The sequence below is a fragment of the Rana temporaria genome, chromosome 5 (genome assembly GCF_905171775.1).
Source record: "Rana temporaria chromosome 5, aRanTem1.1, whole genome shotgun sequence".
NCBI lineage: Eukaryota > Metazoa > Chordata > Amphibia > Anura > Ranidae > Rana > Rana temporaria.
This window is the reverse complement of record NC_053493.1, coordinates 32,505,535-32,522,954: the sequence shown is the minus strand read 5'-3', so window position 1 is coordinate 32,522,954 and position 17,420 is coordinate 32,505,535. Positions and strand designations below refer to the sequence as shown.

At 48.2% G+C, this 17,420-nt stretch overlaps 1 protein-coding gene across 1 annotated transcript in view; it reads left to right on the top strand.

Annotated features, from left to right (window-relative positions):
• The window catches only part of VPS50 (VPS50 subunit of EARP/GARPII complex), a 302,084-nt gene extending 291,075 nt beyond the window's left edge, over positions 1-11,009 (top strand). Inside the window, exons 27-28 of the mRNA XM_040352336.1 lie at positions 2,902-3,091; positions 10,645-11,009. Of these exons, the coding sequence (XP_040208270.1) occupies positions 2,902-3,091; positions 10,645-10,764 (310 nt within the window). The 3' untranslated portion in view covers positions 10,765-11,009. The remainder of the gene's footprint in view (positions 1-2,901; positions 3,092-10,644) is intronic.
• Positions 11,010-17,420: the final 6,411 nt, after the last annotated feature.

Genomic DNA, 17,420 nt, shown 5'->3' with positions numbered 1-17,420 from the left:
GGACACAGATCGGTCACCTCCCCCAGTCAGTCCCCTCCCCCTACAGTTAGAATCACTCACTAGGAAACACATTTAACCCCTTGATCGCCCCCTAGTGTTAACCCCTTCCCTGCCAGTCACATTTGCACAGTAATCAGTACATATTTATAGCACTGATCGTTGTATAAATGTGAATGGTCCCAAAATAGTGTCCTATGTGTCTGCCACAATATCGCAGTCATGATAAAAATCACTGATCGCTGCCATTACTATTAAAAGAAAAACATGCTATAAATCTATCCCCGAATTTTTTATTTTTTTTTACCAAAAATATGTACAGTGGGTGACCGCGATATTGTGTCAATCTCGCTCCCTTTCTCGGCGAGATTGACTACCTACGAGTCCCATCGCGGGAGCCAGCGCAGAGCTGGCTTGCCGCGATGGAGACAAAGCCGTCATAGAAGCGACGGAGATCCGACTTGGATTCCCGCCAATTCTAGCGTCGGCATTTGGTATGCATTCCTGAGAGGGAGAACTCCACGCCAATTTTTAAATAAAAAACCGACATGGGTTCCCCCCCCAGGAGCATACCAGGCCCTTAGGTCTGGTATGGGTTGTAAGGAGACCCCCCCTACGCCGAAAATTCGACGTAGGGGGTCCCCCTACAATCCATACCAGACCCGTATCCAAAGCACGCTACCCGGCCGGCCAGGAAAGGAGTGGGGACGAGCGAGCGGCCCCCCCTCATGAGCCGTACCAGGCCGCATGCCCTCAATATGGGGGGGTTGATGAGTGCTCTGGGGCAGGGGGGCGCACTGCGGGGTCCCCCACCCCAGAGCACCCTGTCCCCATGTTGATAAGGACAGGGTCTCTTCCCAACAACCCTGGCCGTTGGTTGTCGGGGTCTGCGGGCGGGGGGCTTATTGGAATCTGCGAGCCCCCTCGGCTTGCATCCGACTTATATAGGCCTCACAGTCCCATCATGCTCTGGTACCTACCCATGTGGGTAGGTACCACGTGGGTAGGTACTACATGGGTAGGTACCACGTGGGTAGGTACTGGAGCATGATGGGACTGTGAGGCCTATACAAGGCGGATGCAAGCCGCGCCCCTGTCATTGCAGCGAGAAGAGGCGTCGGGTCAACATCGGAAGAAGGGAGAAGAAGAGAAGAAGACGACGTCACAGAAGAGTGGGCTGGCTGCCTGCTAGTAATTGAGCTAACACAAGAAGATAGCGGCGGCCAGCCCTGAAGGAGAAGGCACCGGACAGCGGGAGGAAGAACCAGGGTGCGCCGAGTCAACAGCGGAGAGCGGTGAAGATAGAAGACCCCCCAGAGCGGAGAAGACCCCCGGAAAGCGGAGAAGACCCCCGGAGAGCGGAGAAGACCCCCCGGAGAGCAGAAGAAGAAGCCCCCCCTGGTGAAAGAGCTAAAGAAGACAAGGGGGGCCTCCGGAGCAGACTAATAAATTATTTTAAAAACCCTGTGTCGTGTGTTTATTAACTTTAACACTTTGCCTCCATGTGAATGGGTAGGGGTACGATGTACCCCATATTCATTCACTTAGGTTGGGGGGCCGTTATCTGGGGGCCCCCTTATTTGAGGGGGCTCCCAGATTCCGATAAGCCCCCCGCCCGCAGACCCCGACAACCAACGGCCAGGGTTGTCGGGAAGAGGCCCTGTCCTTATCAACATGGGGACAGGGTGCTCTGGGGTGGGGGGGCCCCGCAGTGTGCCCCCCTGCCCCAGAGCACCCAACCCCCCCATGTTGAGGACATGCGGCCTTATACGGCTCAGGAGGGGGGGCGCTCGCTCGTCCCCACTCCTTTCCTGGCCGGCCGGGTAGCGTGCTTTGGATACGGGTCTGGTATGGATTGTAGGGGGACCCCCTACGTCGGTTTTTCGGCGTAGGGGGGTCTCCTTACAACCCATACCAGACCTAAGGGCCTGGTATGCTCCTGGGGGGGGAACCCATGTCGGTTTTTTATTTAAAAATTGGCGTGGAGTTCTCCCTCTCAGGAATGCATACCAAATGCCGACGCTAGAATTGGCGGATCCAAGTCGGATCCCCGTCACTTCTATGACACGCTCGCTGGAATGTGCTTTGTCTATTCCAGCGAGTGCGAGATGTCAGCACCATGTCGCCGAGAATCAGCGTGATCCTGTCGTGCTAGAAACACATTCTCGGCAACATCTATTGTAGAAGAATACATATCGGCCTAAACTGAGAAAAAAATTATTTTTTTTTATATATTTTTGTAATAAAAGTAAAAAAATATTGCTTTTTTTTTTTCAAAATTGTCGCTCTTCTTTTGTTTATAGCACAAAAAATAAAAACCGCAGAGGTGATCAAATACAACCAAAAGAAAGCTCTATTTGTGGGGAAAAAATTATAAAAATTTAATTTGGGTACAGTGTTGTATGACCGCGCAATTGTCATCCAAAGTGTGACAGCGCTGAAAGCTGAAAAATGGCTTGGGCAGCAAGGGGGTGAAAGTGCCCAGTATTGAGGTGGTTAAAGAGGCCTCCACCCAGTCCATGTGAAAAACATATGATAGTTTAGCTATAAACAAAGAAATAGTGGGTGGTTCCGGATAAATCCACTTATGGAGGATGGTCTTCCGTGCTAGAAGGGAAAAAATGAGTAGAGAGTTGTTTGTAGCCTCTTGAGATCCTTGTACCTGGAATGTCAATTGGGCCAAAAAGTGCCCATTCAGGGGTCAGAGGTAGGTAGTTTACAAGATGTGTGGTGGTATAACGCACCACTGAGTGCCAAAAATGTTCACCCCTGGGGCACGACTAGAAAGCATGGAGCAAATCTGTATCTGGGTGACCACACTTTGGGCAGCAGTTATAGGTTCACTTTAATGACCGTGAGCTACTTGCTTTTAAATACTGATAGAGATGTTTGCGTCCCATTTAGGTACGCCAATGTGAAGAAGTGCAGCAATGAAGGGCGAGCTCTGATGCAGTTGGATTATCAGCAGTTCCTGATGAAGCTGGAAAAGCTGACAGACATCCGTCCCATTCCTGATAAGGAGTTTGTGGAAACTTACATTAAGGCCTATTACCTGACCGAGAACGACATGGAGCGATGGATCAAGGAGCACAGGGTGAGCATCATATACACAGGGCTGGTACAAGAATTTCTGACACCCTAGGTGAAACCTCATTTTGCTCCACCCCTGACTCAACGGCGGATCCAGGGGGGGGGGGGGCAACATGGCAATTGCCCCCCCCCCCCCCCCCCCCCCGAGGCAATCGCGTCACATATATATATATATATATATTTTTTTTTTTTTACTATTTTTTTTAAACTGCTTTGTGGCAACGGCGGATCCAGGGGGGGGGGGGCAACATGGCAATTGCTCCCCCCCAAGGCAATCATGTCACATTGGCTTTTAAACTGCTTTGCGGTGCCTGCAGCTCCCGCTGCCGAGTCTCCCTCTCTCATCACCAGGGCTGGTAGGCTGCCTGTCCTGAGGCTGCTTTGAGCTATAGCTGACTGCAGCGCTCCCCCTCTCTCCTGCGTGTATGACATCGGGCATCTCTGGCTGTGTGTGAGAGCTGGATCTGTGTTTGGCTGTGCTGCCTGTGCTAGACCTGCTCGTGTGATAGTAGATGGAGATGGAACACTGATTGAATCAGTGTTTTGTCTATCACACAAGCCCGTCTAGGGTGGGACTTTGCTAGAGCCGAACACAGACCTACAGCTCCTGTTTGTTCCATGATACACGTCGGGAGAGGAGATACCTGCTGTGTGTGATCGAGGCGATGCCATGGTGAGTGCCATGCACAGTGAGGCTTCATTCATATACAAAAGTGGGGCTGCATTCATATACAAAAGTGGGACTGCATGTATATACAAAAGTGGGACTGCATTCATATACAAAAGTGGGACTGCATTCATAGACAAAAGTGGGGCTGCATTCATTGACAAAAGTGGGGCTGCATTCATTGACAAAAGTGGGGCTGCATTCATTGACAAAAGTGGGACTGCATTCATAGACAAAAGTGGGACTGCATTCATAGACAAAAGTGGGACTGCATTCATAGACAAAAGTGGGACTGCATTCATAGACAAAAGTGGGGCTGCATTCATAGACAAAAGTGGGACTGCATTGATATACAAAAGTGGGTCTGCATTGATATACAAAAGTGGGTCTGCATTGATATACAAAAGTGGGTCTGCATTGATATACAAAAGTGGGTCTGCATTGATATACAAAAGTGGGTCTGCATTGATATACAAAAGTGGGTCTGCATTGATATACAAAAGTGGGACTGAATTTATACACAAAGGTGGGGCTGCGTTCATATGCACAGTGAGGCTGCAATGGTGGGCACTGATGAGGCTGCATTGATCTCTTGTACCATGTGTTCAGTCTCTGACCATCCCTTGTACCATGCCTGCAGTCTCTGACCATCTCTTATACCACGTCTGCAGTCTCTGACCATCCCTTGTACCATGCCTGCAGTCTCTGACCATCTCTTATACCACGTCTGCAGTCTCTGACCATCCCTTGTACCATGCCTGCAGTCTCTGACCATCTCTTATACCACGTCTGCAGTCTCTGACCATCCCTTGTACCATGCCTGCAGTCTCTGACCATCTCTTATACCACGTCTGCAGTCTCTGACCATCCCTTGTACCATGCCTGCAGTCTCTGACCATCTCTTATACCACGTCTGCAGTCTCTGACCATCCCTTGTACCACGTCTGCAGTCTCTGACCATCCCTTGTACCACGTCTGCAGTCTCTGACCATCTCCTGTACCATGTCTGCAGTCTCTGACCATCTCTTGAGTTCTGTAAGCAACACCTTATTTTCTGGCAGTGCCCCTCCCGAGACTAGACTCTGGATCCGCCCTTGCCCTGACTCAACCCCCTTTGCCCTGCCCATGTATACCCCACCTTTTTAAGTAAGCACCCATCAAATGCAGCCTTACCAGCACCCATCAAATGCAGCCTTATCAGCACCCATCAAATGCAGCCTCACCAGTACCCATCAAATGCAGCCTCACCAGCACCCATCAAATGCAGCCTCACCAGCACCCATCAAATGCAGCCTCACCAGCGCCCATCAAATGCAGCCAACCAGTGCCCAACAAATGCAGCCTCACCAGCACCCATCAAATGCAGCCTCACCAGCACCCATCAAATGCAGCCTCACCAGCGCCCATCAAATGCAGCCTCACCAGCACCCATCAAATGCAGCCAACCAGTGCCCATCAAATGTAGCCTCACCAGCGCCCATTAAATGCAGCCTTACCAGCGCCCATTAAATGCAGCCTCACCAGCGCCCATCAAATGCAGCCTCACCAGCGCCCATCAAATGCAGCCTCACCAGCGCCCATCAAATGCAGCCTCACCAGCGCCCATCAAATGCAGCCTCACCAGCGCCCATTAAATGCAGCCTTACCAGCGCCCATTAAATGCAGCCTTACCAGCGCCCATCAAATGCAGCCTCACCAGCGCCCATCAAATGCAGCCTCACCAGCGCCCATCAAATGCAGCCTCACCAGCGCCCATCAAATGCAGCCTCACCAGCGCCCATCAAATGCAGCCTCACCAGCGCCCATCAAATGCAGCCTCACCAGCGCCCATCAAATGCAGCCTCACCAGCGCCCATCAAATGCAGCCTCACCAGCGCCCATCAAATGCAGGCTCACCAGCGCCCATCAAATGCAGCCTCACCAGCACCCATCAAATACAGCTTCACCAGCACCCATCAAATACAGCCTCACCAGCACCCATCAAATACAGCCTCACCAGCACCCATCAAATGCAGCCTCACCAGCGCCCTTAAAATGCAGCCTCACCAGCACCCATCAAATGCAGCCAACCAGCACCCATCAAATGCAGCCAACCAGCGCCCATCAAATGTAGCCTCACCAGCGCCCATTAAATGCAGCCTTACCAGCGCCCATTAAATGCAGCCTTACCAGCGCCCATCAAATGCAGCCTCACCAGCGCCCATCAAATGCAGCCTCACCAGCGCCCATCAAATGCAGCCTCACCAGCGCCCATCAAATGCAGCCTCACCAGCGCCCATCAAATACAGCCTCACCAGCGCCCATCAAATGCAGCCTCACCAGCGCCCATCAAATGCAGCCTCACCAGCGCCCATCAAATGCAGCCTCACCAGCACCCATCAAATGCAGCCTCACCAGCACCCATCAAATGCAGCCTCACCAGCACCCATCAAATGCAGCCTCACCAGCACCCATCAAATGCAGCCTCACCAGCGCCCATCAAATGCAGCCTCACCAGCGCCCATCAAATGTAGCCTCACCAGCACCCATCAAATGCAGTCTCACCAGCACCCATCAAATGCAGTCTCACCAGCACCCATCAAATGCAGTCTCACCAGCGCCCATCAAATGCAGCCTCACCAGCGCCCATCAAATGCAGCCTCACCAGCGCCCATCAAATGTAGCCTCACCAGCACCCATCAAATGCAGTCTCACCAGCACCCATCAAATGCAGCCTCACCAGCGCCCATCAAATGCAGCCTCACCAGCGCCCATCAAATGCAGCCTCACCAGCGCCCATCAAATGCAGCCTCACCAGCGCCCATCAAATGCAGCCTCACCAGCGCCCATCAAATGCAGCCTCACCAGCGCCCATCAAATGCAGCCTCACCAGCGCCCATCAAATGCAGCCTCACCAGCGCCCATCAAATGCAGCCTCACCAGCGCCCATCAAATGCAGCCTCACCAGCGCCCATCAAATGCAGCCTCACCAGCGCCCATCAAATGCAGCCTCACCAGCGCCCATCAAATGCAGCCTCACCAGCGCCCATCAAATGCAGCCTCACCAGCGCCCATCAAATGCAGCCTCACCAGCGCCCATCAAATGCAGCCTCACCAGCGCCCATCAAATGCAGCCTCACCAGCGCCCATCAAATGCAGCCTCACCAGCGCCCATCAAATGCAGCCTCACCAGCGCCCATCAAATGCAGCCTCACCAGCGCCCATCAAATGCAGCCTCACCAGCGCCCATCAAATGCAGCCTCACCAGCGCCCATCAAATGCAGCCTCACCAGCGCCCATCAAATGCAGTCTCACCAGCGCCCATCAAATGCAGTCTCACCAGCGCCCATCAAATGCAGTCTCACCAGCGCCCATCAAATGCAGTCTCACCAGCACCCATCAATGCAGCCAACCAGTGCCCATCAATGACTGTTTACTTGCTTTCATTCCTTCTGGAGTCCGAACACTGACACAGTCCCCCACCGCCACTGCGCCTCTGACACTATGCGTGCCTGCTGATGCTGAGACTTGGTTGCTTGCTGAAGAGAGTAGGAACACCAGTGGCCGGGCGCCGTAGGCAGCTGTGCACCCTAGACGGCTGCCTAGTTTCCCTAGTGGTAGCACCGGCCCTGGGTATACAGTAGCTTTCGATTATTCAGACATTGACCTAGTTCCTGAAAACTCCTGTGTGAGACGGCTATTAATGGAATTCTTCTTTGACAACTTAAAAGGATTGGGTACATTTTTAACTAATGTATTCAATCAATGAGTTTGATGTTAAATATGGCATATTCTAAAAGATTTGAGAACTGCTTCTTGCCATGGAAACTGCTGGTATCGATGCTCTAGCTTTTCATTTTGTCTTTGTGGACCCCAGAAAAAAAAATGCAGCTGTTTTACTGATGTTCAGAACAGAGAAGTCCTGTTCATTAAGGGGGTAGCCAGCTGCATGAAATCCAGGAAATTAAGCCAGACCGGCTTCAGCTGCCCACATCCTGCATGGCTGCCACCGAAATCATGGGACATTTATAAAGTGCACATGGCCAGCAATATCCATGATCGTTATGGAACGATTTACAACCATCTCTATAATTATTAGTGTACTTTGGGCTAAGAGACTGGAACTCCACTTTAACAGACCAGAAGAGAGCAAACCTCTCAATTTATCTCTCTACTCCTCAGCTCACCCCTTCAGTCCCCTCTGAATCACTAATTTACTAATTGACATATCAGTATGGATATCACACCACTTTCTCAAACTCAGTCTTTTGAAAACTGAGCTCATTAATCATTAAGATCAATACTATAGCTTTCCTTCCTTTCTCTATGCCATGGTTCTAGGTGTATTCCTGGACTCCGATATTTTTTTTTTCTTCAGCCCAACATCCAAATGCCTCTTCTTAACCAATGACATCACCAAGCTAATAACTTCCTTGGTAAATCTCACCTTGACTATGGCATCTCCCACCTCGTTGGCCTACCTCTGCACAGGGTAATTCCTTCCTTCAGTCTATTTATGAATGGCACTGGTAGACTCCTCCATTTTGCCAGCTGCTCAGTGTCCACAACCCCTTGCTGGCAATCATCATTGGCTTTCTCTCACATACATACATGCATACAGTATACAGTGATGCATTTTTGCAGAAGGACAGGAACTTCCTATCCCACTCCCGGAACAAAATTGATGTCTGGCTGAGCACTGCTCAGTCATTCACAGGAAGCTTTGCATTCTATACAAAAAACAACTGTCACTGCCCCTACCTATGACTGGTCTTCACAGCATGGAGCATTGGAAGGGCGGACGCATGTCAAACACGCAGAATAACCAAGCTCAACTCACCGACCAATCGGCAACCAACTGAATTTACCTGTCTAACAGTGTGCGTTAAAAACAGGGTTTTAGTTGCACGCATTTTCAAATACATGCGTAAGCTGCAGGCCCCGTCAAGGCTCCCTGTGTACTGCATTTCTAACTCTTACATTTAACGTCTCCTCAATGGAAGCATTCTATGAATGACTACAAAGCTTCCTCTGATTGGCAGATGCTGAGATCGTGATGTCATCTACCTGCTTCTCTGCCTCAGCCAATCAGAGGAAGCTTCATATTTGAGTGAATGGTTGAGCATCCCTCAGCGTAACTTGATTTTGTTACAGCAGTGCAATGGGAAGTTCCCATCCTGCTGCCAAAACACAGCGCTGTATACTGTATTTAGGCTACCTACAGTTCATACAGCACACCCAGCAGGTGTTAGTGAAGGAAATAGTTCAAATGGGTATAGGATGCCCATTTCACCTTCATGCATAGGATGCCCATTTCACCATCATGCATAGGATGCCCAATTCACCTTCATGCATAGGATGCCCAATTCACCTTCATGCATAGGATGCCCAATTCACCTTCATGCATAGGATGCCCAATTCACCTTCATGCATAGGATGCCCAATTCACCTTCATGCATAGGATGCCCAATTCACCTTCATGCATAGGATGCCCATTTCACCATCATGCATAGGATGCCCAATTCACCTTCATGCATAGGACGCCCATTTCACCTTCATGCATAGGACGCCCATTTCACCTTCATGCATAGGACGCCCATTTCACCTTCATACATAGGACGCCCATTTCACCTTCATGCATAGGATGCCCTTTTCACCATCATGCATAGGATGCCCAATTCACCTTCATGCATAGGATGCCCATTTCACCTTTATGCATAGGATGCCCGTTTCACCTTCATGCATAGGATGCCCGTTTCACCTTCATGCATAGGATGCCCGTTTCACCTTCATGCATAGGATGCCCGTTTCACCTTCATGCATAGGATGCCCGTTTCACCTTCATGCATAGGATGCCCGTTTCACCTTCATGCATAGGATGCCCGTTTCACCTTCATGCATAGGATGCCCGTTTCACCTTCATGCATAGGATGCCCGTTTCACCTTCATGCATAGGATGCCCGTTTCACCTTCATGCATAGGATGCCCGTTTCACCTTCATGCATAGGATGCCCGTTTCACCTTCATGCATAGGATGCCCGTTTCACCTTCATGCATAGGATGCCCGTTTCACCTTCATGCATAGGATGCCCGTTTCACCTTCATGCATAGGATGCCCGTTTCACCTTCATGCATAGGATGCCCGTTTCACCTTCATGCATAGGATGCCCGTTTCACCTTCATGCATAGGATGCCCGTTTCACCTTCATGCATAGGATGCCCATTTCACCTTCATGCATAGGATGCCCGTTTCACCTTCATGCATAGGATGCCCGTTTCACCTTCATGCATAGGATGCCCATTTCACCTTCATGCATAGGATGCCCATTTCACCTTCATGCATAGGATGCCCATTTCACCTTTATGCATAGGGTGCCCATTTCACCTTCATGCATAGGATGCCCGTTTCACCTTCATGCATAGGATGCCTGTTTCACCTTCATGCATAGGATGTCCGTTTCACCTTCATGCATAGGACGCCCATTTCACCTTTATGCATAGGATGCATGAAGGTGAAAAACACAAAGGTTTACAACCCCTTTTAATATTTAGAAAAATTATTCTGACTGGTAAATCCTAATTCCCAACCTGCACACTAGAGGGGATAGAGCAGGGATGAGGGTGGTTAGACAGAAGTCTGATTTTTGTAAACCTGAACATATATAGAGCAGATGTCCACAGAATGTCACCCAAGGGTCAGATCAGCTTTTCCTATAGAAAGAGAGCTCTGACAATCACTTTTATTATGAGATAATGAGATCATTTCAGAGCCGACAGGTCCTCATTAAGAGTTGGTACTGGCTCATTAATTGGGTGAAATGTCTTCTGAAATGACACAATGTTGTTCTTCACCAGATGTCTCATCTATTCATACTTAATATGTCTCTTTTTTTTTTTTTTTCTTTTCTTAGGAATACTCCACGAAGCAGCTAACCAACTTGGTGAATGTATGCCTTGGTTCCCACATCAATAAAAAGGCCAGGCAGAAGCTCCTGGCGGCTATTGATGACATGGACCGACCAAAAAGATAATCCATTGAGGGTTACCTCCTGACTAGTCTGATGTTACAGCTGTCCAAGCAATCATAGCCCATGCTTATTAAAGCCCAACTCCAGCCATAACAGTTTTTTTTATAGTTTAGGATAGAGAGGGGATAGGGTAAAGCCATCGTCAACCACTGACTATGTCCTTGTTGGGGTGATTTCCTTTCATTTCCTGTCTGATAAGATAAAACAGGAAGTGAGGGGAAATGCCCCCCCTCCCCAGGGGGACACACACAGCAAAATACAGTGGAACCTCGGATTGCGAGTAACGAGGTTAACAAACGTTTCGCAATACGAGCGCTGTATTTTTAAAAATCCTTGGCCAGATTCAGAGAGAGTTACGCCGGCGTATCAGTAGATACGCCGCCGTAATTCTGAATCTGCGCCGTCGTAAATTTAAGCGTATTCTGGAAACCAGATACGCTTAAATTAGGCTAAGATACGAGCGGCGTAAGTCTCCTACGCCGTTGTATCTTAGGGTGCAATTTTCCCGCTGGCCGCTAGTTGTCGCTTCCGTTGAGTTCGGCGTAGAATATGTAAATGCCTAGATACGCCTATTCACAAACGTACGTGCGCCCGTCGCAGTAAAGATACGCCGTTTATGTAAGGCATTTTTCGGCGTAAAGTTATTCCAACAAATAGCTGGCCTAGTCAATGTTAAGTATGGCCGTCGTTCCCGCGTCGAAATTTGAAATTTTGACGTTGTTTGCGTAAGTCGTCCGTGAATGGGGCTGGACGTAATTTACATTCACGTCGAAACCAATACGTCCTTGCGGCGTACTTTGGAGCAATGCACACTGGGATATGTACACAGACGGCGCATGTGCCGTTCGTAAAAAACGTCAATCACGTCGGGTCACGAGTAATTTACATAAAACACGCCCCCCCATCCTCATTTGAATTAGGCGCGCTTACGCCGGCCCCATTTACGCTACGCCGCCGTAAGTTAGGAGGCAAGTGCTTTGTGAATACAGTACTTGCCTCTCTGACTTAAGGCGGCGTAGCGTAAATACGATACGCTACACCGCCTTAAAGATGCGGTGACCTACCTGAATTTGGCTACCTGACTCAGTTTGCGAGTGTTGTCTTGCAAAATGAGCAGGATTCAAGCCAAAGCGGTGTGCAGTACTGCATTTGGCCTGAGGTGGGGGGGCGCCGGAGCTATTTGGAAAACCTTGGAAATACTCCGTTCCCGAGCCTTTCCAGGCTTTCAGAGTTCAGCCGAGCTGTCCTCGAGCCTTTCCGAGGCTCTCCAGCACCCCCCACCTCTGGCCACATGCGGTATTGCATGCCATTGAAGTCGATGCGGAACAAATTATTTTAGTTTCCATTGTCTTCTATGGGGAAACTCGCTTTGGTATATGAGTAGTTTGGATTACAAGCATTCTTCTGGAACGGATTATGCTCGTAATCCGAGGTCCCACTGTACAACACATTTAATTCTAGCAAAATGAAGAAGGTTTATAATCTCTCAGTATTATTTTGCTTCTTGAGATCGCTGTCACTTCCTGTGGGTCAAGGAAAAATCTCCTCAATGGGGACACAGGAAGCATTTAAAATCTGACAAAAGTTTGTACCCCCTCTCTCTCTGCTTCATGTAAATCTAAAAGAACATGTATGGCTGGAATTGTATATAAATAGTAGTTACATGTCCTTGCACGTCGAGATTAATACTGTTCAGGTCTTTATTTTATTTAAATTTCTATATACATTTTTTTTGTTATGTCTCAATTTTTTAGCAAGGAAGGCTTGGAGGTTTTGTTTTTTAATGTAAACATTCCTCCTATTCAGTTCACTATGTAACACTGGAGGTCATTGTTCGATTTCACTATTAACTACCTAATTTGTGTCTTTCCTTGTCACATCCAAGATGGCGTCTCTTTTATTCTGCTCTCAGCTGGTTTGAAGTGGACCTGTTGCAATTTTCAAGAAATACGGGATAATAGGAGCTAATAGGAGCACCATCATCCATCCATCATCCATGACAGCCAGCAAGCAAGGTGTTTAGTAATTAAGGTTCAAAGCTAAAATCCAGCCTTCCCCTTCAGTCTTGCAATTTCTCCAATGCTGAAATTGCTTATTCTGATTTCACTGCACTCTGGGAGCTTCTCGCATTAGAAGCTGCAGCAAGTCAGGTAGAGCCCATCTAATTTCCTGGCTGGAGGATGTCCGGTATCATTTAACCCAGGGGTGGCCAACTAGTGGCCCGGGCAGCCTTCTAATGTGGCCCACGGAGCCCTCTGATGTGGGCCGCGACCTTTTGCTCTGCAATGGCGGTTTGGCAAGCCCAGATCGCAGGTTGTCAACGTGCCATACCACAGCATTGTGAATGACATGGTGGTAGGGGAAGAAAGTGGCTGTGGAGCAGAGCCCCATAAGCCGATGCTTCCTCTACAGCGCCGGCTTTTGCCACAGGCGGTGTCTATGGCAAAGTTCAGCTAACCCGCAGGATAGACACAGGTGCACTACAATGCACCCGCAGTGTGGGTAAACCGCAGCACATCAGTGTGAAAGCAGTCTTAGGCCCTTTTCATCAGCCCGACCAAATGGGACCTTCAATTCACCTCTATAGAGCTACAGATGTCTGTTTACGCCCACCTACCTCCAATCCAAAAAACAGAAGGGAATTTGTCCCCTTTCATCTGGGTGGAGAGGAGAGCCTAAAGAGTAGCCGTGACCTGTCATCTGCCCGCTCCGTTCATTATGGCCCGCTACTGGTTACCAAGTTGCTTAAGTGGCCCTCGCTCTTCAAAAGGTTGGGCACCCCTGATTTAACCCTTTACTCCCTAAATTGACTGTCCCTGGCTCACCTCCATTTGATTTGAATTATTCAGCCATAGAGACCCAAAATCACGTGGGTGTTACCTAAAGCAGCCTGCATGCAAATGCAGCTCGCCTAGAAATGCCCACTCCTTCAGACTAATACTACTCGATGAAGGCGGCATTTTGTTATGTGCACAACTCTTCCCAAGAGCCAGGCAATTGCTTTGAAACAGGATTGAGGGCTCTTGGGAGGAGTACTGAGGCAGGGAGCTGTGCTGGCCATTCCCACCAGCCATGATCTGCCCTGCATGACATAGGGAAGTACAAAGACCCAATGATGATATCATTGACTGGATCCAAAAAGGTGTATAATAAAAACAGGTTTTATTTACAAAATAACATTTAGCATATTGACCGGGTGGGCTAGGAAAAAATGAGAAAAGGCAACATGTAAGAAAATTAAATTTAAGGTGTTTCTAAACCCGTTACAGTAAAATCAGTCTGTATATGCAGTAAAACATGCTTGTTATACTCCCTGTGGAACCAAAGGGGTTAATCCTCTGTAATGTGTAAAAAGGCTGTTTGATCCTGTCTTCTCTAATGTTCCCTTTCTTTTACTGTCCCTAATCCATCTGCTGATAAAACAGAGCCTTGGGGGCACTCTGCACATGCTCAGTTTGGTGTGTTTTGCTAGAGAGTTTTTTTTTTTTTTTTGGAGGGTGTATGTGATCAGCACAGGGCCAATCAGCACTGTCCAGACAGAGGGTTAGGGGTCCTGCAGTCTCTTGGGACAGTCCGAAAACTCCTCCTTCAAGCTTTAACCAGACACTGATAGAAGTCACAAGACTGCTATATACTTCTGACGAGAAAAGATAATTAGCAGTTTATATTTACTAAAACGATTGCATTTCCATGTTCTGTGTAATGTGGGAGACCGGATATAGTGAATGCAGAGTCCTGGGTTTAGTAACACTTTAACATAATTATCCACTTTTTAAAATTTCCATAAACACTTCCCTTACATGCAAACAAAACAAATCTGAGGTCTAAGTTGAGACAATGGAGATGCATTGCAGATTTTCCTGGATGTTTACCGCGACAAGTCATTGCAAGCATCTACATTTCTGTTGCTTGAGATTCAGATGTCTTATTAGGTGGCCACCAGCTTCAGCAGTTTCCCAATAACTGACCTGGAGTCCAGTCTGCCCTGTTTCCCGAGAGATCTAACTTTAAATAGTATGGGGTTTTATTATTCGCGTCCAGACTTAAAGCGGAGTTCCACCCAAAAGTGGAACTTCCGCTGTTCGGATTCCTCCTCCCCCCAGTGTCACATTTGGCACCTTTCAGGGGGAACAGATGCCTGTCTAATACATCTACGCCATGTGTGACCCCTCCTCCATCGGCGACGCCTCCCCGCGGCCTTCTGGGAGACGCACAGGTCCCAGAAGACAACAGGGACCACTCAGAATGCGCATTCATTCACAATAGCAGGAGATTGTGACCGGCTCTCTATGGAGCCGGTTCACATATGTCTGATGCGGCTCTGACGCGAATTTGCACAGGAACCCTGTGTGTCTTTTGGTCTGTTTCATGTCGGAATTCAGTCCAAAATTTGGCCTGAAATCGGACCTGAAACGGTGAACCAGGACGCACAGGACCCGGGCTGGGAGCCGCTTTGGCATTAGGTGTAAACCGAGCCTAAATATTACTGTCAATTTTCCAAAAGGGCTGTCGTGGTCAACAATTCCATTTCTCCTCATTTCCAAGCGCACAAGTTCTATCCCAAGATAAATAAAAGATGAAGTTATATACAAAATAATCATGGGACCTCATGGACTATGTAAAAGACCTTTCTGTGTGCTCCATCGCAATAATATTGTCCTCTTCATGTCTAATCTGCTTTAGAGTAGAAAAAAAAAACTGTTGCTTTGTGCAGTACAAAACTGTTCTTCCATTGGACACTTCTAGATGTTCATGATGTTCCAATCATACATTCCGGTCTCTGATTTACCAACTTTTACCCCAGTCTCATGCGATGGGTTTCATTTCAGGGTACAGCTGGGTCTAATATACCCCAGAACTGCAGTCCACATGGGTGTCTGAATGTTAAACATGACAATTGTCTACATTTGGAATCTAAAACTTCTCTTTGTACATTCCCTTTGTCATGCTTGGCCTTATTTACCCAAATGTCTGATGGCTGCCCATGGAAGTGTCCATGGCTAGCCCGTTTTATTCTCCCATACTGTACTTGTGGAATGAATGGACATAGACAATAACAAAACAGCTTGTCCTTCATACACTAAATAAGGCTGGGTGTAACATATACATCTGTAAACTATATATTATACTGTATCTCTTTATTCTGCGCAGCTGTATTCTGTGGCTTGGATGTATCCAGGTTTAGGCTACGAGAATGTCTCGGATTTGGTGTTTGCATTTGCTGCATATTTGTATTGATCCAGGATTAACGTGTATATGTAGTCAATGGAGCCCTTGTAAACTACATCTAGCATGGTATGGCAGGCACCTCCTAGGTGTTTGGACATAGCCTACTCTAATATGCAAATACTGACTTTTACTAGGTTCCAGTGACTACAAAGACTAATGTGTATTACCCAAACAGCTGGCAGTACATCCTGGTTGCAGTCAGTTTAGTGCATGCAGTGAGGGGATGCAATTTCCAGTCTAGATGTGTTCACCAGATGCACTTCAAACACTATTGTCCGCAGCCAGGGTGAAGAGGTCTGAGCGTGTGCTGAAACTAAGCAGCATATGTGGCCATATAACTTGTGTATGGGGCATACACTTTACACATAGGCCTGCTAGAACTATGGTGGCTGCCATTGTTGACCACCTTGTGAAAAAGCTAGCTAGCCTGGCTTTTGTGGTGACTCACTTTCCTCATTGCTTTCCCAGACATGGTCCACAAACATGTAAAATGTCAGTAGATCAGGAAGTGCAATGGCTTTTTGAACAATTGTTCTGGATTAATGACTCAAAATATTGAAGCCAGAGAGTCCGTATGACAGCCTTCATGCAATTTAATGGCAGCCTTAAAGGGGTTGTAAAGGAAAAACATTTTTTTCATAATAAGCATCCTTTACCTGCAGACATTCCTCTTTTTTCACTTCCTCATTGTTCGTTTTTGCTCAGAAGTTGCTCTATTTCTTCTCTGTTCTGTTCACTTCCTGCTTGTCTGATTTTACTGACCACCGTGAAGGGAGGCTTTACTGCGGTGGTCAGTAACGTGCTCACCCCCTCCTGGGAACTACATCTGTGCGGCAGGACGCTCTCTGCGTGTTAGAGACTTCAAGGAGGGGTGAATTACTGGGCGTGCCGCAATGCATACTGGGAAATGTAGTTCTTACATGAACGAGCGCCGCAAACCATGAAGTGAATGAGAGGTGATATAGATGAAGGAATTTATTAGGTATTTACTCGTTTTTTAACAGAATTATTACACTATTCTGTCTGTCTACCTTGCAGACATTGGCCCGGATTCAGGTAGATTTGCGCTTTTTTTACGGAGGCGCAGGGCAGCGTTTTTGCCCTGCCCCCCCGCAAACTTTCCCGACGTGCATTGCGGCAAATGACGTCGCAAGGACGTCATTTGCTTCAAAGTGAACGTGAATGGCGTCCAGCGCCATTCACGAATCACTTACGCAAACTACGTAAATTTGAAATTTTGCGACGCGGGAACGACGGGTATACGTAACATTGGCTGCTCCTGCTAATAGCAGGGGCAGCCTTACGCGAAAGATGCCGTACGGAAACTACGTAAACTGCGTACGCAGGGCTCGCGTAACGTTGTGAATCGGCGTTGGTATGCAATTTGCATACTATACGCTGAGCACAACGGGAACGCCACCTAGCGGGCA